General features: G+C 35.1%; 3 protein-coding genes and 1 long non-coding RNA gene across 6 annotated transcripts; 2 read left to right on the forward strand and 2 right to left on the reverse strand.

Annotated features, from left to right (window-relative positions):
• Window positions 1-242: 242 nt before the first annotated feature.
• On the reverse strand, window positions 243-1,157 carry LOC18597987 (TCP family transcription factor). Its single transcript, XM_007027313.3, has one exon. It carries the CDS (start codon window positions 1,081-1,083, stop codon window positions 439-441), a length of 645 nt encoding a protein of 214 aa, XP_007027375.3. The 5' UTR covers window positions 1,084-1,157; the 3' UTR covers window positions 243-438.
• A 2,889-nt stretch (window positions 1,158-4,046) lies between these two features.
• On the forward strand, window positions 4,047-7,551 carry SIGF (RNApolymerase sigma-subunit F). The gene is made up of 8 exons (XM_007027314.3): window positions 4,047-4,341; window positions 4,840-4,997; window positions 5,144-5,265; window positions 5,386-5,583; window positions 5,664-5,937; window positions 6,033-6,404; window positions 6,689-6,889; window positions 7,080-7,551. Exons 1-8 carry the CDS (start codon window positions 4,248-4,250, stop codon window positions 7,365-7,367), a joined length of 1,707 nt encoding a protein of 568 aa, XP_007027376.3. The 5' UTR covers window positions 4,047-4,247; the 3' UTR covers window positions 7,368-7,551.
• Window positions 7,552-8,195: 644 nt separating this feature from the next.
• Window positions 8,196-11,564, forward strand: LOC18597989 (Pentatricopeptide repeat (PPR-like) superfamily protein). The gene is given in 3 exon segments (XM_018122033.2): window positions 8,196-10,076; window positions 10,078-10,364; window positions 10,442-11,564. Coding segments are annotated over 2 exon segments (1,866 nt in total). The 5' UTR covers window positions 8,196-8,240; the 3' UTR covers window positions 10,108-10,364; window positions 10,442-11,564.
• A 3,059-nt stretch (window positions 11,565-14,623) lies between these two features.
• On the reverse strand, window positions 14,624-18,267 carry LOC18597992 (uncharacterized). Of its 3 annotated transcripts, XR_001928212.2 has the most exons (4): window positions 17,346-17,885; window positions 17,174-17,271; window positions 16,639-16,875; window positions 14,624-16,251 (listed from the first exon to the last, which is right to left on the reverse strand). It is a non-coding gene; the product is annotated as an uncharacterized LOC18597992 (long non-coding RNA). The 3 variants fall into 3 exon arrangements; XR_001928213.2 differs by lacking the exons at window positions 14,624-16,251; window positions 16,639-16,875 and adding an exon at window positions 17,893-18,267 and having other exon boundaries at window positions 17,098-17,271; window positions 17,346-17,639; XR_001928211.2 differs by lacking the exons at window positions 14,624-16,251; window positions 16,639-16,875 and having other exon boundaries at window positions 17,098-17,271.
• Window positions 18,268-27,298: the final 9,031 nt, after the last annotated feature.

The following is a 27,298-nucleotide window of genomic DNA, read 5'->3' on the forward strand; positions in this document are numbered from 1 at the left end:
ACTGAATTTTTGAAATTTGAACAAGGTGGGTCAGTCTTCAGAGGAGACCTGCTGCAGCTTGATTTAAGAATTAAAAATTGTCTGCCATTTTTATTCTCCTGCAAACTTACATGTCATGAATAGATGAATCGTGGGTCCATTTCCTCCATTTCAGCAAGTGCTTTTGATTCTCATTGTTTCTCAGTCCACTCATCTAAACCCAGAACCTGCTTCACTCTACAATGCCGGAAAAAGAAAAAGAATTTGACTCAAAAAATTAAAGAGTAATATTTAATTTCCATTCCTGAACAATTTACAGGGATAAAAAGAAGGCATTTCTAAGTGCCAAGATCCATCACTTCAAGTTCTGCAATCTAAACTAAGAAAATAAAAATACTACCCAATTATACAGATTATATATATATATATATATATATATATAGCTGTACTTCCCCGTCTCTATTCATGATGCCTAATCTCTTCTTCCTCGTCTTCCACCCGCTGCCTCTCCTCCACCTCCTCTGCCGCCGTCGTAGGCTGCAACAACAACGCCGTAAATGGCATATGTTGATACCCACTTCTTCCTACAGCTGAATACTGAAACCCTACTGGTTGGCACAAGTCCAACCGACAATTCGGCGGTGGCGCCGTCATGGTATACATCCCTGCCACTACGCTGCCGCTGCCAACCCCTACCGGGTGTACCTGACACGACACAGAAGGCGGAGAAGCGGAAGTCATCGTGGGGCCGGCGGGACAAGAGATTTCATGGGCTGCAGGGACGGTGCCGGACCCGGTGGCGGCAATGATAGAAGGCTCGGCTTGACGGAGCAGCCACTCGATGGTCTCACCGTCGGAGCGGTGGCCAAGTTCTCGAGTCAGCTGGAAGATCCGGGCTGCACAAAGGGCCGGCATCCGAACACGGCGGCCACGACCATTCACTTTGGTGTGGCGGTCTTTAGAAAGCGAAGAAACGGGTTTCCGAGTAGGGAGAGCGAGTTGGGTCTTGGGAGTCGACTCATCAGAGACCACCGAGTTAATGTTCGAGTTCTGGTGGTTGTGGTTGGCGGTGGAGAATTTGTGAAGCGCCATTTCAGAGCCCATGGAGGGTTAAGGCTAGGGTTTTAAGGGGCTTATTAGGGTTCGGAACCTTTTTGGCGTATTTGGGCGGTGTGGGATGCTACTGACCCCACACAGAGGAAAGCGGAGTCTCTTTTAAAGGTAGCGGGGAAAGAGATCAAAGGGTCCGATTTGTCTTGACGTGAGGGTTCGGCTGACGTGTCGAGCTGGGGTTTCATCAACGTTTGTGATGTGGGGTCCAGTAATGGGGTTAGGACGGTTCCCCGTCCTAGTTTGGGTGTGGATGGTGGGTCCCTCTTTAGATGTTGTATGGGTGGATCCCACTTTTGGTACGTTGATTTAGATTGATACATATGTATGATGTATCCTTTACCAAAATTTTTGCTTGGGTTGCAATAATTGGAGAGTGATTTTGGGCCTTGATTTATTTTTGGAGCATTCTTTTCTAAGAAAATAGATTTTCTTTCTCACTTGTAACACCTATTATTCAAATTTTGAAAATATTTTTATTACTCAATAAATAAATTTTATTAATAAATTTAAACATAATGATTTAAAACATCATGAATTATTTAAGAAAATTTATATAAATTTATATTCTACTATTACTTTCAATTAAGTTTTTATATTTTTATTTTATATCAAATAATCACTTAAAAATAATTATTTTTAATCAAAATATTATTTATTATTTTATACATACGTGAAAAATAAAAATATTACGTAATGATGTCATTATGTTATCATGTCATATTATTATTTATTATGACATGTTAACATTATATTGTATAAAGTAATAAGTGATATTTTGATTAATAATAATTAATTGATAATTATAAAAAAATATTTTATTTAAAATAAAAAATATAAATACTTAATTAAATTTAATAAAAGATAAAATTTTATTTAAATTTTTTAAAATAAATCAAATATTTTTTTAAATATCATATGATAAATTTAATTATTTAAAGAAATTTGCCTTTATAAAAAATAATTAAAATCTATTTAAATTTTTTATAATTTAAAATTTGAACTTTAAATTCAATTTTTATTATTAAATAAAATGTCCAAATCTAAAACTATGTTAATTTTGCACTTCTAGAAAGATTTGAAAAGTAGGGGTAAAGAAAAAAAAAAAAAAGGGAAGACATAGTCGTGCGAGAGACGTGGCATGGGAAACCGTGTGCTAGGAGTTGGGGAAGGTGACAGATTGTACTTTGAAACAAACCAAGTGAGTCGTCTGACAATCTGACAGACACATTGACAACCCTTGGAATTTGCAACTCGCTCCCGGGACTCACCCCCTTGTCTCTTGTGGCCTCCTGCTTCCCTTCACTGATTCTCAGATCTCAACCGTGACTTCACTTAATCTAATGTGATTTGACAATGACCTAATTTTCTAATTTAATTCCATTCCAGCTGAATTGTGATTTAAGTATCGAAACGACACTTGAAAAAGGTTGAAACGATCCAAACTATTCCATCCAATCACCACATTCCCATTTTCCTTACCTAAAAGTCATGGTATCTAAAATAATGCTTTAAATTTTTTTAATTTTTTTATATTGTTATTTTTAATCAAATAAATTTTTATAATTAATTATTAATTAAGAGTTGTTAATTAAAATCTCATTTAACTTTTTATGACACGTGTTATACTAATATGTTATAATAAATGATAATATGATATATTAATATGCTATGATAATATGATTTCGTAATATTTTTCAACTTTCTTGTTAACGAATGTCATTTATCTTTCTCTATCATGTGGTATTTTAATATGTTATAATAAATGATATCGTAATGTATTAATGAGATATGATAATATGATTATATAATATTTTTTAACTTTTACGTCAATAAATGTCACTTGTTTTTATATTTCATGTAACATGCTAATACATTATAATGGATGATAAAGCAAAATATTAATGTAATATGATAACATAATCACGTGGTATTTTTTAATATTCACGTTAGCTTCATATTAATATAAAATGATAAATGATATTTTGATTAATGACAGTTAATTAATTATTAATTGTCAAAATCCATTTGTTCAAAATAAATAACAAGAACTAAAATTAAATAATAAGAAAAATAAAGATTTATCTTAATTTTTTTAATAATTCAAAAACTTTTTAAAAACATTATGCCTACATAAAACTATACAAATGATGGATTGATTGTGATCAAAGTAATGCAAGTTTGAATTATTTGATTATTTACAAACGTTATGGGAAAAATAAATAATAATTTAATAAATATTGAATTTTTATAGAAAATTGAAAAGTCAAGTTAAGGAACATTTATTATTATGCTTAGTATTTAAGAGTAATGACAATATATACATGATACCATTCATTTGAATTAAACCAATCAAAGTAAGAATTCCTTAATAATGAAGCTTATATTCATAACTAGGATATGGGTATTTGATCATTTAATTAGTACATGATTAATTGTCTAAAGAGTAGAGTTTAAATTTTTTTTTCAATTAAATAAAAAAAAAACTTATATTCATAGCCACCAACAAAGCCACATGTTAGCATGTGTTCTTTGGTCAAGACTGATGAGACTTTTCGTTTGCTAAAATGTTGACCACTTGAATTGATTTTCCACCAATTTGTTTCAATGTCTCCTTAAATTCAACACGTTACCTCAAAAGTTTTTTCATTACTTCCAAACCCTCTTCTTAATATTCTTCTCTCTCTCAATCTCTATCTTTTTCGCCAACAAAAAATGGGCCCCACAATGCTGTGACGTCACGTGGGGCCGAATCGGTTTGTTTAGCGAGCCCATACAGTTTCTCAACATCCACAAAGCCCAACCCGAATCAGTGGTTAAGTGGTGCCCAACTTGGGCTTCATCAGCGGTATCAGAATTCAGATGGGCCTAGAAAAATATCCTTCGGACGATTATCTGTACGGGCCCCAAGGTGTATAAGGCCCAACGTCATCCATTTGAGTGGTGGATTACCAAATTTGAGGCGAGGAATGGATTTTTCTCAGCAGGGCGGTGCTTAGCTTCTTCTTCTTTATCTACAAACTGCAAAGCTCAAAGCTCTGGCTTTTGAACCCGCATTCTCTATAAAGCAACAAGCAAACACACACATACCCAGATGAACGAACCTAATAATGTTTAAGATTACGTTGTAGAGAAAAACAATAGTTACATTTCCATCAATGGAAGCTGCAAGGAATTTGCTTTCTTCTCCTCCTACTTTTTCGACAAGAACCCAACTCAAAAGTTCTGTTTTTTCAACATCATCTTCTTCAGGTAACATTTATTTCTAGTATTGGGGACATTTTTTTCTTTTGTTGTTTGTAATCATTAGTTTAATACCCAGTTTAGAGTTACTCTAATAGTCTACTTGTTGTGTCGCTAGAGTGTTCGATGTTCTGTTTGTTAGATTAACTTCCTTGGGATTTTCTTTTTGAAGCATTTTTGTTCTTTAAGGATATGTAGCAATGATTGTTGGTCTTAGAAATGGGAATTATGCACATGGTAGACTGAAACTTACTGTTACTTCATTGGTCAATTTGCTTCTAAGTTGAATGCATAAATTCAACTCTTTTACATTTTTTGATATATGGTGCAGTTGTTGTATTTATATAACTTCCGGGTTTTTGATAAAATTATGTATGTTTATGGAGATATAGATGGATAGAAAACTGTCTATATGTGGTTATGCATGAATGTATGTGTTTTGCTCTCAAGTTCTGAGAAATAATGATTTTTAAGTTATGAATGACAATATATGAATCAATTATGCAGTTTTGATGTTTCATGAGCAAGCAGCTCCTGCAGCAACTTCTATTCCGATTACTTCTGTAGCTAGGCATTTTCCTACATCAGTTCTTTTACAAGAGCAGCGTGATGACTATAGACCTCTGCCTGTCTTGCACTTCTTTAAGGAAGATAAAGCATACCCGGTGAGATTGTTGTTTTATCTATGCAGAACATATACGGAAACACAGACTTACCTTTTATGTTCGTTTTCTGGTCATTTTGTTGATATCTTTTCTCAATATTTGTTCGGAAACTCCTTACTTAGATATCATTATTTACTTGATTACAGGGAGCAACAGACAAACAGCAGATTGAGAATGAGGCATCACTTAATGAAGAGAATGCCTCCAACAACTTTGGCCAGTTGGGATTTGAAAAGAAATTGCTCCAGTGGCCTGATTTAACGCAATTGTAAATGAACTAAATCTCATCTATTGATTGCTTCCGGCATCAAATATCCCTGTGACTGTAATCTCTTTCCCCCTGAATTCCAGCCTCATGGGCTGCTTTAATTGTTTTTTTCAATCTCAGATTGTCACTTTTGGAATCAGAGGAGAATCCATCATCTACCTCGAATATGCAGTCTGTTGCAGCTGATACCAAGGAGATTGTGGATGTTGAACCAAGTAATATAGTTGCCCTTGCTAAGAAAGCTTTGTCAGCATCTAAACAAGCTGCATCGTTGTCTGAGGACCTCAAATTAGATCTTGATGATTCACTTTCTAATAGGTTAGTTTCTATATTGTCTTCCTAGTTTTATTTATATTCTAGGTTAAACCGTTGAGGACTGATATCTAATGCTATTGCAGCTTGGGGTCTGCTAATTCGTGTACTTTGCCAGTTGAGAAGGAGGAAGTAGTTACTGTTAGGTCAACCAGACGTTTAGAGAGACAGTCTAAACGACGGAGGGTGCAACCTAAAGTTACGATTCGTGAGACCTACAGTTCACGAAGGACGGATGTAAGAAGAAAGTTGAGTGAAGGCTTTGATCCTAATGATCCCCTTCGATTGTTCTTGTGGGGTCCTGAGACAAAACAACTCTTGACTGCTAAAGAAGAGTCTGAATTGAGTAATCAAGTACAGGTACCTTTTTCAATCCTGCCTATTTTTTAAAGCATGGAAATAAGGAATTTTTTGTTTGTAAAATGTCTTATTCGTGGTGCTTGTAACACCTACAGAATTTGATGAGATTAGAGAAGGTGAAGAGTAAGCTTCAATCTCAGTTTGGGCGTGAACCAACCTTGGTTGAATGGGCTGAAGCCATAGGTCTTCGTTGTTCAGCCTTGCAGGCAGAACTCCACTCTGGAAACAGCAGTCGGGATAAATTGATCTATGCGAATTTGCGCATGGTGGTTCACATTGCTAAACAATATCAGAGCCGTGGTCTTAGCCTTCAGGATCTGCTGCAGGAGGGAAGTATGGGTCTTATGAAAAGTGTTGAGAGGTTCAAACCACAAGTTGGATGTCGATTTGCCACCTATGCCTATTGGTGGATAAGGCAAACAATTAGGAAGTCTATAATGCAACATTCCAGAACTGTTCGATTGCCGGTACTTATAATTTCCTTCTCTTTCTAATTTCTAATTTCAAAAATGAAGTTTATGCTTGCTGGCATGTATGCCACGTACACATGGAGCCACGCTATGTTTGAAAGTATACAGTCTTTGTCCTATTGCATTCTAGTTCTTTGCCAACATAATAATGTTGGATAGGACCATATCTCTTCAAGTAGCTGGAAATCTTATAAGTTTATGATATATGTTTAAGGCAGACAGATTTTTATTATATTACTGAGATATATTATACCAGTGAAGAACCTATATATTGTTCTCAGGAGAATGTACATACCCTTTTGAGCAAAGTATTGGATGCAAAAAAATCATACATTCGAGAAGGAAATCATTGTCCTTCCAAAGAAGAACTAGCAAGACGTGTTGGAATTACGGTTGAGAAGTTGGATAAGTTGCTATTCACAACAAGGATGCCACTTTCTATGCAACAATCTGTGTGGGTGGACCAGGATATCACCTTTCAGGTAATGCTTTCATTTTACCTTGATTCCCATGTGGTAGCATTTATTGATTAAAAATGTGAATGACCAAAGACAGGGAAATTGTGGTGCCAAAAGGGGTGCCACTCATTTACAAATTTTAAAGAATTTCCTAAATATGTAGCTTTAAACCCGGCCATCCTATACTAATTCTTGGTTCTTGTCATGGTCGCAGGAGGTAACGCCAGATACTGGTATTGAGATCCCAGATGTTAGTGTGGCAAAGCAACTGATGAGGCAGCATGTGCGCAACCTTCTAAGTGTTCTCAGCCCGAGAGAAAGGACGATAATCAAGCTAAGATTTGGTATTGAAGAAAGCAAAGAGAATTCTCTGTCTGAGATAGGAAACATGTTCGGATTATCCAAGGAAAGGGTGAGGCAGCTAGAGAGCCGGGCGTTATACAAGCTCAAGCAATGCCTCAACAAACATGGACTTGGTGCATATGTAGATTTGCTTGTTTAGATATAGAGACACAGACATATCCCCTTTAGATTCACCGGTTCATCCAAGGGCAAGAGTGAAATCTGTTGTTAAGCTTATGGCAGCGTAAGAATATGGCCTAAAGCCTTCAACCGCTTAAAATGCTTCCACATTGTAATCTGACCGTGATGTTTTTCTTGTTAATAAAATAAATTGTATCCCTAAAGTGTTGTCTTACGTATAAATAGCTGAGTTTTAAACCAAATTACTAAAGTTAAAAAATTCAAGTAAAAAAAGTGATAGTTTAAAAAAGAAGTTTAATTATATATGAAGATTGTATTTTCTTATTAATATGATGATTTGTTAAACATGATGTATTATTATTTTTATTTATTTCATAATATTTTTTTACTGTTTTAGATTATGAGGCATAAAAATTCAATTTTTCTCTATCCACAACACTCTTTTCTTAAATCCTAGAAATTTATTTTTTTTATTTGTTTGTTTTTCAACTCTGTTTAAAACTATTAGTTCACATTGAATAATTTTATATCCATATTGTTATGTTATCATATTTAACGTCATATTAATAAGAAAATAACATGTCCATATCAATATAAATAATAAAATTTTTTTAATACATTGAAGTGATATTGTCGATTTTGAAAAGTACATAATTTAATTTGTATAAATTATTATATAGAGGTTAAATTTACCATTTTGATAGAAAAAAGAGACTAATTGTATAATTTGACTTTTATAAAATAAAAAAAACTGGAGAGGAAACGACGTCGGTTGGAGGACTGAAAGGTAACAGACAGAGCTCCAGTCGAGAACATAAAGAGCTCTAGGGAGAGGGAAATCAAACAGGAGGTCTCAGAACAAGCGCATGTAAATTCCTATAATTGAATAGCAATGTCAACTGAAAAACTTTCCCAAATGTTGAAGGAAGCCGTCTCCAGTAACCGAACTTCACTCACAAACCAAAAAACAGCAGCAAAAATCACTACAATCCTCATAAAATCCGGCCTTAAACCCTTTAAAACCAACCCATCTCTGCTCTCTAATCTCGACTCAAACGTAACCAGCCTCATTCTCTCAAACCCAAATCTCCCTCTTCAGTCTTGTACCCTCTTCTTCAACTTTTTAAAAACAAACCTTTCTCTTACTTCCCAAAAACCCAGTCTTAAAACCCATATAGCCATCATTCTAAGATTGTACAAAGCTGGAAAATTCAAAGAAATAAAAGAAGTATTGAAGTTTATAATCTTTGATGATAATCTTAGATACCCAGTTGAGGAAATGATTTCTCTAGTTGGTTTCGAGTGTAACGACTCAAACTTTCTTGAAAAGTTCTGTGACTTGTATTTTAGAGTTTGTGTAGATAACAAAATGTTTGAAGAGGCAAATGGGGTTTTCGGCTACATGGAGAAAATGGGTTTTAAGATTGATGAAAGGTCTTGCATTTTGTATTTGATCGCATTGAAGAAGTGTGGTAAAGGTGATTCACTTTTGGGGGTTTTTAGAAGAATGGTTGAGTCTGGTGTGGAAGTCAGTGTTTATTCTATGACAATTGTGATTGATGGATTGTGTAATAGAGGGGAAGTTGAGAAAGGTAGAGAGTTGATGAATGAAATGGTTAATAAAGGGGTTAAAGCTAATGTTATTACTTATAATACAATTTTAAATGCATATATTAAAACGAAGGATTTTGGGGTTGTTACTGAGGTTTTGAGGTTGATGGAGAAGGAGAATGTGGAGTATAATGCAGCCACTTATACTGTTTTGATTGAGTATTTTGGAAGTGTTGGTAAGCATGAAGACGTTGAGAAGCTGTTTGATGAAATGCGTGAAAGAAGGGTGGAAATGGATGTTCATCTTTACACTTCTATGATTAGTTGGCACTGTAGAAGAGGGAATATTAAGAGGGCTGTTTCGTTGTTTGATGACTTGACTGAGAAAGGCCTTGTTCCGAATGCACATGTTTATGGGGCTTTAATTGATGGTCTCTGCAAGACTGAGCAGATGGAGGCAGCTCAGATGATGGTAAATGACATGCAAAGTCAAGGGATTGATGTAAATCAGGTGGTATTTAATACACTTCTGCATGGATATTGCAGAAAGGGGATGATGGATGATGCTTTGAGTCGACTGGCTGCGATGGAGAAGAAAGGGTTGCAGCCTGATGTGTTTACTTACAACACAATAGCTAGTGGGATGAGTAAATTGAAACGACATGAGGAAGCAAAGAGATGGTTGTTCATGATGGTAGAAAAGGGAGTTACTCCTAACGTAGTCAACTTCACTACTTTGATTGATATTCACTGCAAAGAAGGGAACTTTGTTGAGGCAAAGAGGCTATTTCAACAGATGGAGAGAAGGGGAGAGAGGCCTGATACCATTACATACAATGCTCTCATTGATGGATATACCAAGAAAGGGAAACTGAAGGATGCTTATAAGGTAAGGGATGAGATGGAAGCCAAGGGGAGAATTCCAGATGTATACACATACACATCACTTGTGCATGGTGAATGTATTTATGGGAAGGTAGATGAGGCAATGAAACTGTTTAATGAAATGCATCAAAAGGGTCTAGTTCCAAATGTAGTCACCTATACAGCAATTATTTCAGGGTTGTCTAAGGAAGGCAGATCAGATGAAGCTTTTAGATTGTACAATGAGATGATCAATGTGGGCCATATGCCTGATCAAAGAGTTTATAGCGCACTTGTGGGTAGCCTTCATACAGTCAGGGATCAATAGTTCTGATTGCTGGTAATGTTTGCTTCAACTGTGGAGATTGGACGGTCCTTGACCGTGCTGTTCTTTTTCTAGTGGTATGTAGTTTAGACCTCACAATATGCAGCTTGGTGCTAACAAAATCTCAACCTATCTTCTGGATGACATATATTACCATCCTGATGCTAGGACTTTAACCAAAGAACATTCTTGTTTAAGAAAAATGCCTGTGAACGGATATGCTTGCCAAATCATGTTGCCCAGGATAGTTTGAAAGCAAGCATGGCTGAACTTGAGGTTAGTTCAAAACAAATGCATGTGGGATTTTGATTTTAGAAATGGCTAGTATTTTCAGTCTTTGGGTTCTGCTGCAGGCTTCGTTGAGATGTTGGTCATCACATCCCACTGCCATTGATGCTGCACCTGGGAAGTACGTATCAACAGTGGGCAATCAAATTATATGGCTTTGGAATCCATGCAAGTTTGTGTCCTTCATGACCTCTATCATTAATGTGACTAAATTATATGCGGCTTGGATTGCATTAGACTTGATGTTTTTGCTGAAGAGTGTTTGCTTGCTGAGAGAAGTAAGTTCAGTAGATGAAGAGGATCTGAGAGAAACAGAAACACCAAATTTTATCATGAATTTCTCAGGGTTGTAATTGCTTACCCACAAACAAGATTCACCCCGTTCTTGGGCACTAATTATGCGTAGATGGTTCGATAGTGGAAACTGCTACACTGTAGATGATGCTATTCCCAAGTATGTTTGTATGTTTTAGCCTCTTCACTTCTACACCCTTCTTTTAGGCAGCAAGGTGTACGTTGGGGTGTCTGAATAACCAAAATCTTCATACAGAGGAATTGAACTTGAGCTGTGTAATAGTCTAATAGAGAACCTTAGGTACCTCCATTCTCATGTGTGAATCAAGATAGAAGATCCTTTTATCTTTGTGAAACTGCAGTGAAGACCTTGCTTATGATATTCCTTGTATTGCCACCTGATATGACAGACAAAATGATGATGACTGCAAATCCATCACAGAAGGAAGTTGCAGAGGATGTTGAGGATGCTGTACTAACTTTAATGAATAAGTATTATATATCTGTTTCAGGAAATGGCTAAGCTTTCAAAAGATTCTAAAGGATAGGAACTGTCAGTTGCTCATCTCTGATTAGGTATGACAGGCAGAAGGGATCGTGAGATGAATGACCCTGGAACTACAGAAGGAATGGGATGCCTCCTAATGGTGTACTCTAAAAGGCAAGCTGATGAACTTATCTATAACTTTGTCTAACAAAAAATGGCATTTTAGACTTGCTTCGTTGGTCTTAACCTGCATATTGCAAATGTGTATGAAATTCTGTCCTGAAACTTCTAGTGTACATGTATTTCAATGAAGGTCCTTTTTCTTTTTTCCCAGATAATTTCCCTGAAGGGCTTTCTGTTAGGCATATTATATAACTAGTTATTACCGCTGCTGCTATTTCTTTGTCTTTGTTACGTGTAAAAACTTGTTGCAGTACTATCAGAATCAGCATGTTTTTTGTTTGTGGTCAGTCTTCAGAAAACCTATATTCAATTAAAGCACCTTGAGTAGTTATTAAACGTACTTAAGGCATCTGTGTAAGGTTAATTCTATTCCTAAGCTGACTGTATGGCAGTCAAGGCTGCTTTCTGCAATCATTTTGGTTCTGGTAAGAATTGTTAATTTGGTATAGTTTCACAGCGGACTAGTTTCATCGCAGTTCCAGAAGTCTTAAGACATTTGGGAATTGATTCAACGTCAGCTTGGTAGCTCTTGTAGCCATGTTGATGTTTCAAGTAACGGACCAGCTGGTGAGATTGTACCGAGGTATCTGTTTCTGGTCTGTGATTTAACTCATATAAATGTGTATCTTATGCTGAAATTCAGAGCATTTTGCAGTTCATACATTAGAGTTATGTACAAGAGTGAAGAGTGTAGAATAATTGAATAATAATATGACCACAATTTAGTCAAATTATACTTAACAGTCGGACTTGCTTATCAAAGTATTTCGTAAATTTGCAGCAAAAGCTTATCTGGGGTCTATTCAAAGATTTAACTGAACAGCACATCAAAGAGCCAAAGATCTGGCCTTTCCTTATTGGCCAGTGATCTTGGTTAGATCTAGGACCTTTCTCACAAAACTGCAGATCATCAAGTATCAAGTGTCTTTACATTTTCTGATTATATGCACCTCTTCTAAGTTTAAGCAAAACTCTCTACAGTCTTCACAACAAAATTCGCGGCATAACAAGCCCCTTGGCTCGCCTGCACAATGGTATCAATAACTCGACCGGATCAGCTCCGTGTCTTCTCTTTTTCCCTTCATGTCACCAGGTCACCTTGTCCCCATGATCGACATGGCCAGACTCGTTGCCACCCATGGCTCCAAGGCCACCGTAATCACCACCCCACGAAACATCTCCCGCTTCCAAACAATCCTCAACGGAGACCATCAATCTGGTAACCTCCAAATCAACCTCCTGACATTAGATTTTCATTTCTCCGCCGCAGACCTATTTGAAACTAGTGAGAACCTTGACACACTCTCATCAAGACACCTTTCATACAATTTCAGCAAAGCAATCATGACTCTACAGCCTCAGGCCGATGACCTTGTCTCTCAATACAAACCTGATGCGATCATATCCGACCAAAATATCCCGTGGACGGCTGAGATTGCCCAAAATTACGTTATCCCAGGTCTAGTTTTCCATGGAACATGCTGCTTGAATCTCTCTTTGCTTAACGGTTGCAGCTAGCCAGAGTAAGCAAAAGCTAACTGTGTGAACTCAGAGACCGAGTCCTTTCTAGTACCCGGTTTACCTGACCCTGTTTATATCACCAAGTCTCACATGCCAGACCGGTTCTTTGGCAACTTGGGGTTAAATGATTTCTTTGATAAGTTCACCGAAGCTGAGTGAAACACGTATGCTAATAGCTAACACCGTCCATGAGATTGAACGAGAAAATAAATGGTAAACGAATATATCCCGTGGGCCAGCTTCACTCTTCAATACAAAGGATCTTGAATAACAGAGAGGGAAACAAAGCTTCCACAGATAAAGACCTAGTGTCTCTCATGGCTTGACTCGAAAGAACCTACTTCTGTACTTTATGTTTGCTTTGGGAGTTTATGTGAGTTTCCTGAGCCACAGCTTTTGCAGATAACTTTTGGCCTTGAAGCTTCAAAGGTTTCTTTCATTTGGGTTATCAACGATGATAAAGGTCACATCTTTGAATAAAAAGTTAAAGATAGAGTCCTTATTGTAAAGGGTTGAACTCCCGAGATTCTTTAAATTGAACCACCCAGCAGTTGGTGGAATATTCATGACTCACTGTGGGTGGAACTCAGTGTTGGAATCGGCGAGTTCAGGTGTGCCACTCATTATTCTTGTTTTTAATTTTTCTTCCATGTAATTATAAAACAAATATAGTAATCTTTCTCTAGCTAGATTGATATGAGAAAATAGAAAAGATATGGTTACTCATATTTCATTCATCAAATATAAATCGAGTGTCAAATAGTATCTGTCCCAACCAATGACACCCTTATTACTTTATGTAAGAAGCTGTTTTCTTGTCGACAAAAAGTGGTTGCAATCAAAGCTTTTGAGAATTTCAACTAGATGAACATGTCAGATTCTACATGAACATGTCAGAGCTGGAAGAGATGTCTCAAACCTACCCATTGATTGTGACTTAACAACAGGCTTCGTGGATGTAGAACAGTAGAAGGCATCTCTTTTCTTTCTCAAAAGTATGATTCATTTCAAAGTCTTTTTTTTTTATCCATAGATATTAAGCATCTATATTCCTATGAATTTTTGAAGTAAGCATCACCTGTCACATAGCATTATAAGTTTCTTCTCATCTGAGAACAATATTTACCTTCTACATATCTAGGTTTTTGTAGAGATTGACATCTTTGGATTCCTTTATTGTTCAGAGTATGAACATGATGTGTTCTGGACAGTTTGTTGTCTACTTTGTTCTTAGGCTTAGGAGGGTATGCTTGTTTGTTGAAAGCGTAGAGGGAGGGTTTTCTGTGTACATTGCTTCTGAGGAATACTGGGGAGGTAGAGGGAGGCCAGGAATCTCCTCCTTTTTATATAGATTTTTGGGTACAGGGCATGTGGTGTTGATTCAGGGAGGTTACCTTCTAAGTGAAGAGTAACAGATTTGAATTGCTTGTTTTTTCCCAGAGATAAACCAGTTTGGTTTCCTCTGATCTAAATACATTATTAACTTTCAAAAAAAAAAAATAACAAATCAACCAGGTTCAAATTTAACCTGAAGTTCATGACCTTCTGAAATTTCGGAAATGCAGCATTTTAAGAATGGAATGTCATTATTACTCATCCCCTGAGACAAGTTGGAGAATGAAAATAGTACTGATCAGTTTTGGTTCTACAGGCAAAAGTTGGCAGAGACATTAATTGTTAGATATCATAACATGTCAAATAGTACACAACATTGTTTGGTGAGCAGATCATGCAATAATCGATTTCTTATTTGCACCAGATATAGTTTCCTGGATAAATCAAATCCTTAAAATGCTTCAGTCTTTACTTAAAATCAAGAATAATATAATCGTTGCAGACACTGGAATCATGATCTTAATGAGCACAAAGACAGCAACCATTACAAAATCACAAGGCCTTCTCATCAGAGATAGAGAACATGTATCTAAAAATTCCATGCAGAAATGAACAAAGGATTAAGCTCATTTCAATCAGTCAGCAATTTTTAAAGGTGTAAAATACCCTTCAAAACCCCATCTTGTTGCTCTTTGATCATAGCATTAATTCTATTTGACATAGGTAAAGTCAAAATTACGAGCCATACAAATCTTGCACTCACGTTATCAGCAAATCGTCTATAAGTTGAGGGACTGCCCACACAAAGTGGAAAGGAAAAGAAATATATAGGGTTGAAAGACTATAACAATTCAGGTTCAAATGTTGAACTCTTTATGTATGGCAGTCCAAACCAATAACATGTCGAAGAAGAAAACAGAAAACACAATAAGACGTTAAAATACATATAGAATGCATGAAATAATTTTAAGGGTAGGATTAAAGGAGGAACCATATATATGAATCAGAAAAACTAGGCACTACATGAACACTTATGCTACTTTGTTCTTTCTGTATATGCATGTAAGAAGTAGAACCCAAATCCCGTTTGGATGTGTTCCTTAGTTAAGGAAGCAGAAGAGACATATGACGTTGATTAATAAAATAGCCCCCTTTCCCTTTAAATATCCTCTCTCTACTTATTGGAAATTAAAGGAATGTATAGGCCCCAAAAAGATAGTAATATATGGAAGGGGAGATATCATTAGTTGTGATATATAATCAATGTCGGAAAATATCTTCTTCTTTTTTTTTTTTCAGTTAATTAAAGATTTCATTGATAGTGAATATAATTACAAAAGATAGCAACTGCTTCTCGAAGAGAGAGCAGTTGCATCTCCTATTAAACAGACTAAAATAAGATAATTCTTGTAAGAAAAAGTCCTCATATCATAAAACAAAGAACAAGTAGAGCAAACTGAGATAGAAAAAAAAAATTGATCAAACATATAGGGATGTCCCCTATCCTCTGTGTTGTGATAGCATCAAAGCAAAAACAAACACACAATAAATGAAAAGGAGCAAATTATGTGAAGAGAACGCTTCTGAAAGCACACTGCAATAAATATCACCACCAAGCAGAAAAAGTAAAATTCCTGTCAACCCCATACTTGGCCAAGGAATCTACAAAGGTGCTACCTTCCCTTAGAATGTGTGGGAGAGTGACATGACCAAGTGAGTGTAGGTGAGCATCAATTTCATTAAAGACTCGTCAAAAATTCCAAAGTTGATGCGATTCATTATTAATCCATGAGAGAGCTACCTTTGAGTCAGATTCGATGATCAAGTTAGACCTATAATAAGGAGATGAGGCAAAGAGTTGCAAAGCATAAGGGATGGCCAGAAGCTCAGCAAGGTTAGACTCTTGGCAATCAAGGAGGCCGAAAAAAACCCCAACAACAAATCTGTCAGAATTCTTAAGATTGCCACCACAACCAACCGGCTTCGGTTTACCTTTAGTAGAACTGTCAACGTTGAATTTGAGATCACCATCTTTGGAGGGCTGCCATGAGACGCCTAGTGTGTATATAGGAGTAGATGAGAGTAGATAATAGCATAGGAGAAGAAATGTGTGTATATAGTTAAGTCACATGAGAGTAGCTGGTAAAGAATACCCAAAAAGTGAGAAAAAAAAATGATGTATGTAATTATTATATAGATATATTTCATCCTTCCATCATAAGTCAGGAGTTGGTTACTAGAGTTTACAAAAAGTAAACATAATTTATGTCATTTGTAGTGGAAACATATTTGAATTATAAGATATATTTGTTAAGCAAATGAATATTATTCCATGTTTAGTGCTTCAAAGTTGGTGTACTTATACTAATACTGGTACTACTACTACAGAAGCAATCTTAAACAAGTCTTAAAGATTTGGATGGCAAATTAAGGGCATCTCACCTGGAGTGGCAGCAATTAACGGTTGGAATGAGCAATCAGCTGTAAAGCATGGAAGCAACTATAGGAGGGTGCCAATGAACAGCATGATTGACAAATGAACAGAGAGGACCATCAATTAAAATTCTTGCAGCGCAGCAGAGAGATCAGATCAGATCAGAAAGGTTGCCCCACCGATCTCAGTGGATGGTGAATGGGGAGATAGTACCAAGGACGACATAGATGGCATGCATAATTACACTGAAAAAGGTTTCCAGAAACAGAAAAACTCATTTGTACATAAAAATCTTGATGTAAACTAATTAGAAAATCATCAACCCCCAAACGAACAGTATGGGGTTAATACCTGGGAATTTAAGATTATCATCACTTTGTTTTGATGCTTATAAGAAGAAAGGATTATGATTGATATATATATATATATATATCTAGCTACATCAGTGTCGGCCGAATGCAAAAAACTTGAATCAAATAATTACCATTATATTATGCAGTAAGTTACAGATATATAGAGTGAGCGAGAGCAAAGTCTTCTCACTTTATTATTCCAGATAATTACAGGCTTGGATGTTTCTAACTCCAAGGCCAGTGAGATTTGAATCCCATCTTCATGATGCCAGGCTTCAAGTCATCCATCTGCCGTTCAAATTTATATACTCACTTGAAAAGAACATAAATCCTGAATCAACAAGCAAGAGAAAGGAACATACCTAGGAAGGATTAGATTTAGATCCAATTGGTATATATACCGCCAATAGATACCCTTTCAATTTATTGGTAATATTGGGAAAGAAACCACCATGTTGGGATGGAAAGGAGAAGAAGCCGATCAAAGTTCTCCATCTAGCCATTCATTGCCAATGCAGCATCATCAGGATTCTCAGGCCAAAACCATATAATATATATAAATATATATGTACGTTGCATGTGAATCTTGATGATGCCACATTTGCAAACAACGACTGCTCCTCGATTTGTACAAACAAATTAACCAAAAGAAGAATCTGTAGATTAAATTTCATCAACTAGCTATAGCCAGATTAATTAAAACTTGTTTCTAAAGATTGGAAATACCAATTCCTTTGTAAAAACACCATGCACCAGGCAAAGTTGGGATAGAGATAACTAGTATAAATATAAAGCTGCATGGATTAGATCTTAGTCCAGAAGAATATTAAGAACGTACCCTAAGAGAAAACCCTAATTTAATCAAACAAAATGATTAAATTCAAGCAAAAATAAAAGAAAAATACTTACTTAAAAAGCAGACTATATTTCAATGCTGCCAATTATAATTCATGAAGTGCCACATGAAATTTTAGACATATAGATCTGACTCTACCATGCATCTATAAATCTGAAAAAAGACTCCATGTTGCTATCTGAAAACCTATTAAGATTCAAAAGAAGAGAAAAGGAAAGACCACTAGAACAGAGGCTGTTGTGAAGTAGAAAGAGCAAAGACAAAGCAAAGCATAACGAAAGGAACAAAGGAAAGAATAACACTAGTCTGGTTTTGATCACGAAAACTGAGAATCAGGGTTGAAGCTAGCTATAGCTTCTTCTGTGCGGGTGTGAAGGAGAGAGAAAGAGAGAGCGTAAAGTGAACCTAGACCCATATTATTGGACCCTGAACAGTGGAGAGGATATATCATATGTAGGCAATGCTTCATGTCGTGTCCCAATAGAAACTTGCCTTGTCAACAAAGCGATTACCATAAAGCAACAATAATTATTGATAATTAATAATTACCACATACTCATACAAATTTCTGGATAACTACCTGTTAGAGTAATATGCCTTTATTCTCCACCACTTTAACACAACTTGTCATTTGCTTCCAATGGAGTTAAACAGCCTTTTAGCCCCCTTGGATTAATTCAATCATAATCATCATCATATATATATATATATATATATATATATATATATATATATTATAATGCACTTAATATGCATACATTTAAATCATCTTAAATTTTCCATTATCTTTAAAGGGTCAATATATATATAGGTCATTATTGTCATATTTATATTGAAAGTTTTATATATATATATATATATATATATATATATATAAATAGTTTATTTTGAAGAATAAAAATGAATATTCTGACAGAAAAACATTGACATATGAGAGTGAATTAATGCAAATATTATGTGTTTTTTTCTTTTTTAAAAAGTGAACTGAATTATATTGATTGAAAGGTAAAATGAATGTAGTACAGAAGGAGGTCCACCGGCTAGGGTCAACCAGTACAATCTGATGTGGTAAGTGAAGTGTTTTCATTTTCATTTTGGGCAAGGTGGGGCTCTGCCTCTAAATAATTGATGATTAAAGAGATCTGGCAATCCTCCTTGTTGTACCATATATAGCCTTTCGTCCACATGAGGTGGCAAATGGGTCGGCTGGAGTTGATGGGCAACAAACACAATACAACTGGTGAGAGGTAAACTCCTTTCTTTGTTGTGTGCAATCATCCAAGAGGAAAAGAACCAAATTGCCAATGAATCAATTTTAATAGGGGATTGTGATTGTGGGGTTCTTTTCCATGACATAAAGTCGTTTTACTCTTTGAGTTTTATTGCTTGTTGCTTTCCATGACCATGTCAACATAGGGGCAAATTCCAGTTAGCATCATCTTTTAGCTAGGCAGGTCTTTGTTTGAGAATGAAGTGAGATCAGATCTTGCTGGCACGAGTCTCCTCTCTTTTTGTTAGGTCTTCGTTAGCAATGATATATATTTCCTTCTTTTTTTGCATAAATAAATTAAAGCATTAATTCAAAAGATAATGCATAACAGTTAAAAGCCATTTATATAAAGCCCTTTGTTATGGATAGTATTGTTCATTAATTTTACAATAATGTCAAAATAAATGTTAAAATATCCAATCACTTGACTATTCACCAAAAATAAATGTTTATAAAATTGTTATTTATTATACTCATAGAATTTGTGAATAAATAGTCAAGCAGTCAAATTGCAGCAAAGTTATAACATTACCATGACATATAAATATTAAACTATATATTTTTGAAAACTAAAGAATATTATTAATTAAAAGCATACAACAGGATAATATTCAAATCACTGAATCAACATTGGAGTCGCTTTCAATTATAATCCTTGTCAGTGAATTTAAATTTGCTTCCAAACAACGGAGAAAGCTTCAAAAGTAGGCATGATCAGCTGAGCCAAAGTTTGAGTCTACTATTCCAATGCTTTTTGAGACAATAAGCAAAACTTGACCCTCAAAATCTCAAATGACTCCCCCGATACCAACAGGCCAAGGTGTCATAAAGCAGAGCCATATCCATGTTGATATTTCACACCCCTTGAGGAGAGAGAGACCTTAAACCATCCTGCCTAGCTGGTTTCTGAGGCGAGGTAAGAGACAAATCTTGTACATTTTGGTCATGAATTGGGCAAAATCGAACAATCCAAATTTGGATATTTTTGACCTTTAATTACAATCCAAGCAGAATACTAATTAAATCACAAACTTGGTCAACCAAAAAGATAACAAAATTGCATAAAGAAGAGTTTCTCAACTTGGTTTCTAATTATACTTTCTATAAGCATCAAAGTTGGAATAACGATTTCAAATATTATCCAGAAAATTGTTCAGGAAATTTTTGACCAACTATTGCATTAACTTACACTAGACAGACATGCCAAGAAGAAAAGATGATCAACCAATTCTGGTTCAGCAAAAAAAACACACAATTTTTGTCTTGATTCCTTAGCCATAGAATAGCATTGATGCTCTCAATGCTTTCTAGCAAAAAACATTTTACTTTTGGAGGAACACTCCCTTTCCAAATATAGCTCTCAATCAAAAATTCTATGTCGGACGACTTTAAGTTCGAACTCTTTTTCAAAGGATTTGAGTTTGGGAAGTCTATTTATGGTGTGAGAAAGACCAAAGAACTCTTGTCATACACAAAAGGAGAATGAATGAATGAGTTTAAGAGCAATGCTTGATTGCAAGAATCCAAACTGAGAATCCCCAACCCACCCTAGTGTTTGCAAATGGTAGTCTTATATGTCCACTATTCTCAGCTTCCTCTTATCATACAATTCACCTCACAGAAACTAGTGCTGAATTTTTTCTAAGTTAGGATTTCTCCCTACTTGGCATTCTAAACAAAAGACTTGTAATACATTAAAATTTCTATAAATTAATAATCTTGATTAAATAATATTTTTGATCGATCCCGACTTAAGAGTTGAGACTAACGTGGTAAATTAATAATTCTCTAAATTTATAAGATAATACATTTTAAAAAAATCACATAATTCTCACTATATATATATATATATATATATAAATTAATAATCTCTTTTTACATCAAAATTATATATATACATGACCCAATTAGAAGGTCTTTGTAAAATATGACTCAAATGTTACTTGTTTCTTCTCAAAATGTATATCTCCTTGTATTTCATCTCTAACTTTTTTTAGTACATTAAGAAGTTATGTTATAGAATTCTCATATTATAAGAGAAAATTATGCAATGTGATTGTTGTTTTGAGTGCATCTTTATGCGAGATAGGTTCCAATACAGAATTATCGTCTTCAATTTCATCTTCTTTTTCATTTACTATGACATTCTCAATAATTTACTCGTTACGACTAATGATAATTTGTAATTTAGTAATTGGGTAATATTCATATAATCACAATACACCATACATATTTTAAGTTTAATATTTTGAAACTTTTTTGATAAATTAATTTTTTATTAATTAATATATAAATTAATAATTATTAAATTATATATTAATTAATTAATAAATATTCATTATCTTAAAAGTATTAATTTATAAAATTTTTATTATATATGGGGAGATTAGGTAGATCAGATTCTATTAAAGCAACCCTCCTACCAACAGACAAAAAACAAAAATTTACTCTTTCACGGACTTAGCCTTCCCTTAAAAGCATCAATCATCAGCTGCCAAGTGGAAATAAATCTTGGTATTGGCTCCAATAGGTATTCCTATACCATTTAGAGAAGTGGACTTTTTAGCTCCGAAGCTAAGCTAATTGAAAGCATCGGAGAATTCTTTCAATTACCCTTAATTGTTTAGTCTTTGATTCCTAGAATAATTGTAAATATCATATTAACAAATTCTTTTGTTCAATATTGAGACAGTTTTTCGTATTAATAAACTTATTTTAGTAATTAAAATAAATAAGAACGAATAAATTTATAAATATTAATATAAGTTATAGAGCTAGTGCTTTTAACGGGAAATGAATTGTTTTTATACATTCTGCACAAGTAGAAGTGATGTGTTTATCTATCAAAATACATGCATTATTATTATTATTAGAGAGAATATATTAGATTAATTCAACGTCTTTATCAAGTAATTAGTTGAATAAAATCCAAAGTTAAACAGCTTTCAAGGATCTCTGGCCATGTGCCAGGCAATGATGATTTTGATTTGTTGAATCATATATGTTGGACACAATTTGTCACTTAACAAATAGATTGATGTTTAACAATTTTTATGTATGTTTCACCCCTAAACGGTTAATTTGTTTGCTTCTCCCATGATGAGTACACCTTTGGAAATTAATAGGCAAAACAACAGAGGACTCCCTTCGATTCCAAAAAATTTCAAGGAGTGTGCAATATCATACACATGCATGCAAGCACTCATTTGTGTCTGTGTGGAAGAGAAGAGTCTGCACCTAAAAAAAGGCAATCTACATCCTGCTTTGATACCAAGGTGTACCTCTGCGTTATTAGTGAGCCAATTAAGCTTGCATGCCCAGGATCTAGTTGTGAGAGGAAGTTTTGAGTCGATTCCGGACAAAGATAAACATATAAAGACCTTATTCATCATCTTTGTCATACCACCATTTCTTGAAAGACCAATAACAAGTATGTCAAACCTCATTGTAGGCCTGCCAAATGCAGCCCCATAACATCCAAGTTCCAGAGCATCATGTGGCTTTGACAGACAAATATGAAGCAAACGTGAATGCATAAGACCCAACAGGGCAAGTGTACCATGCCAATGAGGACGTGCGTAGCAATGTTCCATTCCCAAAGAGGCTCAACCCACATCCAGAAGTCACCAACATTGACATGGCCAAAACCTTCAAGCAGCCCTAAAACCAGATTACAAATCATTCTGGAAAAACTTCTCGAAATACCAGCCCTAAGATCAAACTTTAAAGGTTGAGCCAGCAAGCACATTGGGACCATCGATGAAGCACCAACATCTGCAGCAGCAAAATTAATGACTGACACGAGCCCCAAACCAATGAACACAGATGAGATTGTCACTCACCGATGTCACAAGAGCCCATTCTTTTCCTTGAGATGCGTTAGCCCATGGCGAATTTATTTAATCATGGCCTATAGACATAGGCCACCTTATTGTCATTTTCCACCCTCCAAGCTTATTTACGTAACCCTTTGTCACATCTTTGTAAGGTGAAAAAAAACAAAGGGAATCTTAATGGATTAAAGAAAAACCACACCCAAAAATCAAAGAAAACAAAGATTGAGGTTGTTTTGTCTTCCCCCATTGATATTATGGCCAAGTATAGGTTTTCTTTTGTTGCATTCTTGGCCCAAGTAGAGTTGGGCCGAAGTAGATTTGAAATCTATAGTTGGGCAAAGGATTTTTGGGCCTGATATCAAAAGTTGGGCTGGCTGATCACAGGCGGCATATATTCGACCTTGCTTGAAGAAATTTTGCTATGTCTTTGGTGAGTCCAACACATGTTCGGAATAAAAATTTAAGTAAGTGCGACGTTATTATCTAATATATTTCTCTTTTACATTAATTTAGGTAATAATAAAAGAGGTATTCGAGCATTTTAACTCAATAATTGATGTATAATTTCTTTACTCAAAAAACAAAATTCAATCTTCCATTGCTTAATTTTGGTGATAAAAATGGGGGACGGGGGTGGGGCGTTGTTTAACCAAGAGAAAAACAATGAAAGAGTGCAAACAAATTAGGCTCAGCCAACACATGGTAATATACTCATCTCAGTCCGGAGATTTCCCTCCCTTAAGAAGACCTCTTATTAGAACATGCGAAGGGTAATTAAGTTAATGTTTTATAAAATCAGTCATTGTCTGTGTCAGCCAGGCATGCAAAGACACATTGAGAGAATCATTTTCATGTTTTGACTAGGTAACAACAGACCAGTTAGAAGAAATATAGTTGCCTTAAAAGATAGAAAAGGGGTTGGGGTGAAAAGACATCCACAATTTTTTCTTTTTTACTCGATCAAAGATTCTCTTCATTAAATGATCAAGCTTTAACAACCTACACATCTCACTCACGTGAGATGCATGGTTACAACAAGTATACTGACAGAGCACCTAACAACACGTATCATCTCATATCAGACAGAAGGTACACCATATCATTGTACACCCTTACCATTACATCCCAACACAGAATACAACCATCAACATATATCTTGAAGCTCTCTTCTCAAAACAGCCTCTCAACGAAAGTGAATTTCTGGCCCCAGTCTTACCATAATGCTATGAACATTTTCCTCTCTTCCAATCCCCATTTTGGCTAGTGAATCACCGACTCCTTTTGCTTCTCCGAAGATATGGTTGACCGTAACCCCTCCAAAGGTCTCCCTCAACTTATCGATTTCAACAAAGATTTTCCGATGTGTCCAAGGTCTTGTCTCCTCATTGTTCATCCATGAAATAGTCGTTTTTGAATCTGACTCTATCACCAAAGATCTTGACGCTCTCCACTATGATGTGCTAACAAGCTTCAAAGTTGTTACGATTGCCATCAGCTCTGAGTATAGTTAGACTCTGCGCGTCCTAAAGGTCCAAAAAACAACCCCATTACACCTCCTTCTTCATCCCTTGAGCACTCCCCACATCCTGTCGGTCTTGATTTACCTTAGTTAAGCCATCTACATTAAATTTAAGTACGTTTACCCTAGACGTGTAGTCAAAACTGCTTAACTAGTCTAAGATACATTTTATTAACCATGTTATTTAGTATTAGTATAACTTGTAATCTATTATTATCTGTTTAATTAATTGTGCAAATTACATGTTTATCTTATGCTTTTATGACCCAATTAAACCCCGATATAAATAGTTTCTTTTATTATGATTTATAATGATAAGAATGGATTTTATTCTAGTACTTAATGGATATTGTTGTTTTATTATAATTTTTTTATTATTAATTTAAAATTGAAATAATGAAGTTGTATTTTATTTTTAATTATATGTATTTTAATTTAATTATGTTTATCATGTTAATTGTTTGGATTATAAATCGTATTATGTCATATAAAATTTAACCTAACCTATTTAATGAATGTATTAAGTGTTTTGTATCATGTTGTGCATTTAATACATGTTTATGTATTCGTATTTAGAATCTTCACACATTTAATTAATTATGTCGTATTTGTATTTATTTGTATAATTATTAATATTTTAAATTTAAACAACACAGTTAAAATACACAAATAGGAATTGTGAAATCTACCTCCTCGTACATTATCAAAACAAAACTTTTATCTCTATATTATTTATTTACTTTTTAAAACCTTGAGTAGGTCCATGAACGAGTCAAGTATACATTTTACTTCGAAACAAGGAATTTATAAGAGGAAGTTTGTCTTACTTGCACCACTAATGTTCATTGTAGTACTTTTACACATTTAACTTTTTAACATCTTAAATTTAACTAGGCCCATGATTAAGGATTTAAACTTTTGTACTAGCAATTATTATTTATCAGGATCATCCAATGTTATAATATCATGCCACATGTAAACAAGGTGAAAAGAATTCTGTTTTTCTTTCTTTGAAAAATTGCTGGAATACAAATTATGATCACCAATGATTAATTACTATTGAATGGTAAAAAAGTGTAGAGTTATAATGAGTCAAACCAAAAGAAATCTGATTCCAATCTTTTCACCATCGGATGCTTGGGATTTTACTGGTCAATGAATCTATTGCAAAAGTACATGTCTTTAGAGGTAATAAAAGAAAGAAAGCAGTAAAAATAGGAAATAGAAACTGGAGACTCTCTTCACAAGGCCTATGGTTGTAGCAATAGATTAGAATAATAATACTAATAAAAAATTAAAAAAAAAAAAAGCACTGCCATGATGATGATAACATTTAAGTGGTAAATCATGGAAGATGGCGACCCATCAATTACTTAAACGTTTTCCTAAGACCCAAAAAGACTAATTGAAAACTGGCTAAGCACATGGCAGGCCCCATGTACAGGGTCTCTGACTCTTGACTTTCTTCCTTGTTTAAATGGTACAAAAACACCCAGCCAAACCAGCATCATAAACATTAACAATCACGGCAGTAACCGTAGCCCTTATCTGCATTGCCTCAATTCTCTTAACTGTTGCTTTCTACCCAGCTTTTCAAGCCTTTGCCCTGTGCTTGGCCTCCCTTTGTTTCTACGCTTTTTTCATTTTTACAGTATAAATCCGCCATGTAGGTTCAAATTCTACTGCATTTTTTTATCCTTTATAAAGTTGAAGTGACCAATCAGTCTACTTTTTCCTTTTTCAAAAGTGGAATACATTTTTTTGTACTTGTTAGGATCTCAAAAACACCTTGCTAATTTCTCCGAGTTGGAAAATTATATCAAGTAGGGAATATGTACCTGTTTTTTTCTCTTCGTTATCTTCAATAAACATTCAATTTCTTGTAATTATTTATTATTAGGTCATGATTAAGTACTGCACCATTCTGCTGACTGCAGTTGGCTGAGTCTTGTCATTAATTACGAGGAAGGCAGTCTAAATTATGTTGACAAGCAGATACACATTTCACCATTATGGCATCATTGAAAAAGCATGACCAGGAAGAAGCCAACGCCTTTGTTGTTGCCCAATCCTGCTTCCTTTTCGTCAGTTAATCACTTTAAGCAAATACCACTTCTAAATGGTTGCCCACCCCTCCCCGGTTCCTAGGGAGAATGATGCAATTGCACCTCAGCCCCCAAAAGGCATCTCATCACCACACTGTTCACTGTTTTGGGGTATATTATTGTGCGTGAGGCTAGCTTTGCTCTTGTTGCGGTCGGATTGAGCCTTGTCTTGTTCTCTTTGCTTTCTGTTATACCAAATGGACAGCTTTTCTTAATTCTTACTCACTCAAGAAATTCTACATTTTCTTTTCATGCAGATAAACCCGTTATGCTTGACTTGACTTCAACTCAAATGCTTAAAAAGCAAAGACAATAAGATAAATCCCAGCTTTTGAAAGCAGTGATCATTAAAGTAAGGACTAATTAAGCTAATAACTCCAAGGGGCAAATCCTCTCTTTGTCACGTCCAAGTCCTTAATTACCATTGGTACAAACTTCTTATCACATTCCATTTAACATGAAGAAAATGCCTGCCAGCAAGAAATGGAAGTTCAACTTGAAAACTTATGATTTAACACATAATCATCATATTCAATAATCGTAGCATAGTAATAAAAAGATTTATAAAAGTGGGGTAAGACACGTGCAATACCCGAGATATAGTAACGGTTCAGGTGAATTGGGGGAGAAAGACTAACGTTGATCTATACTGTATCTTTTTTTTCTTTTTTTTGCTCTCATATGCTGCTCTGCTCTTTCCTCCCTGACAGCTGGTGGGTTGCAGTGGCA

The sequence above is a fragment of the Theobroma cacao genome, chromosome 5 (genome assembly GCF_053813885.1).
Source record: "Theobroma cacao isolate CCN51 chromosome 5, ASM5381388v1, whole genome shotgun sequence".
Lineage (NCBI taxonomy): Eukaryota > Viridiplantae > Streptophyta > Magnoliopsida > Malvales > Malvaceae > Theobroma > Theobroma cacao.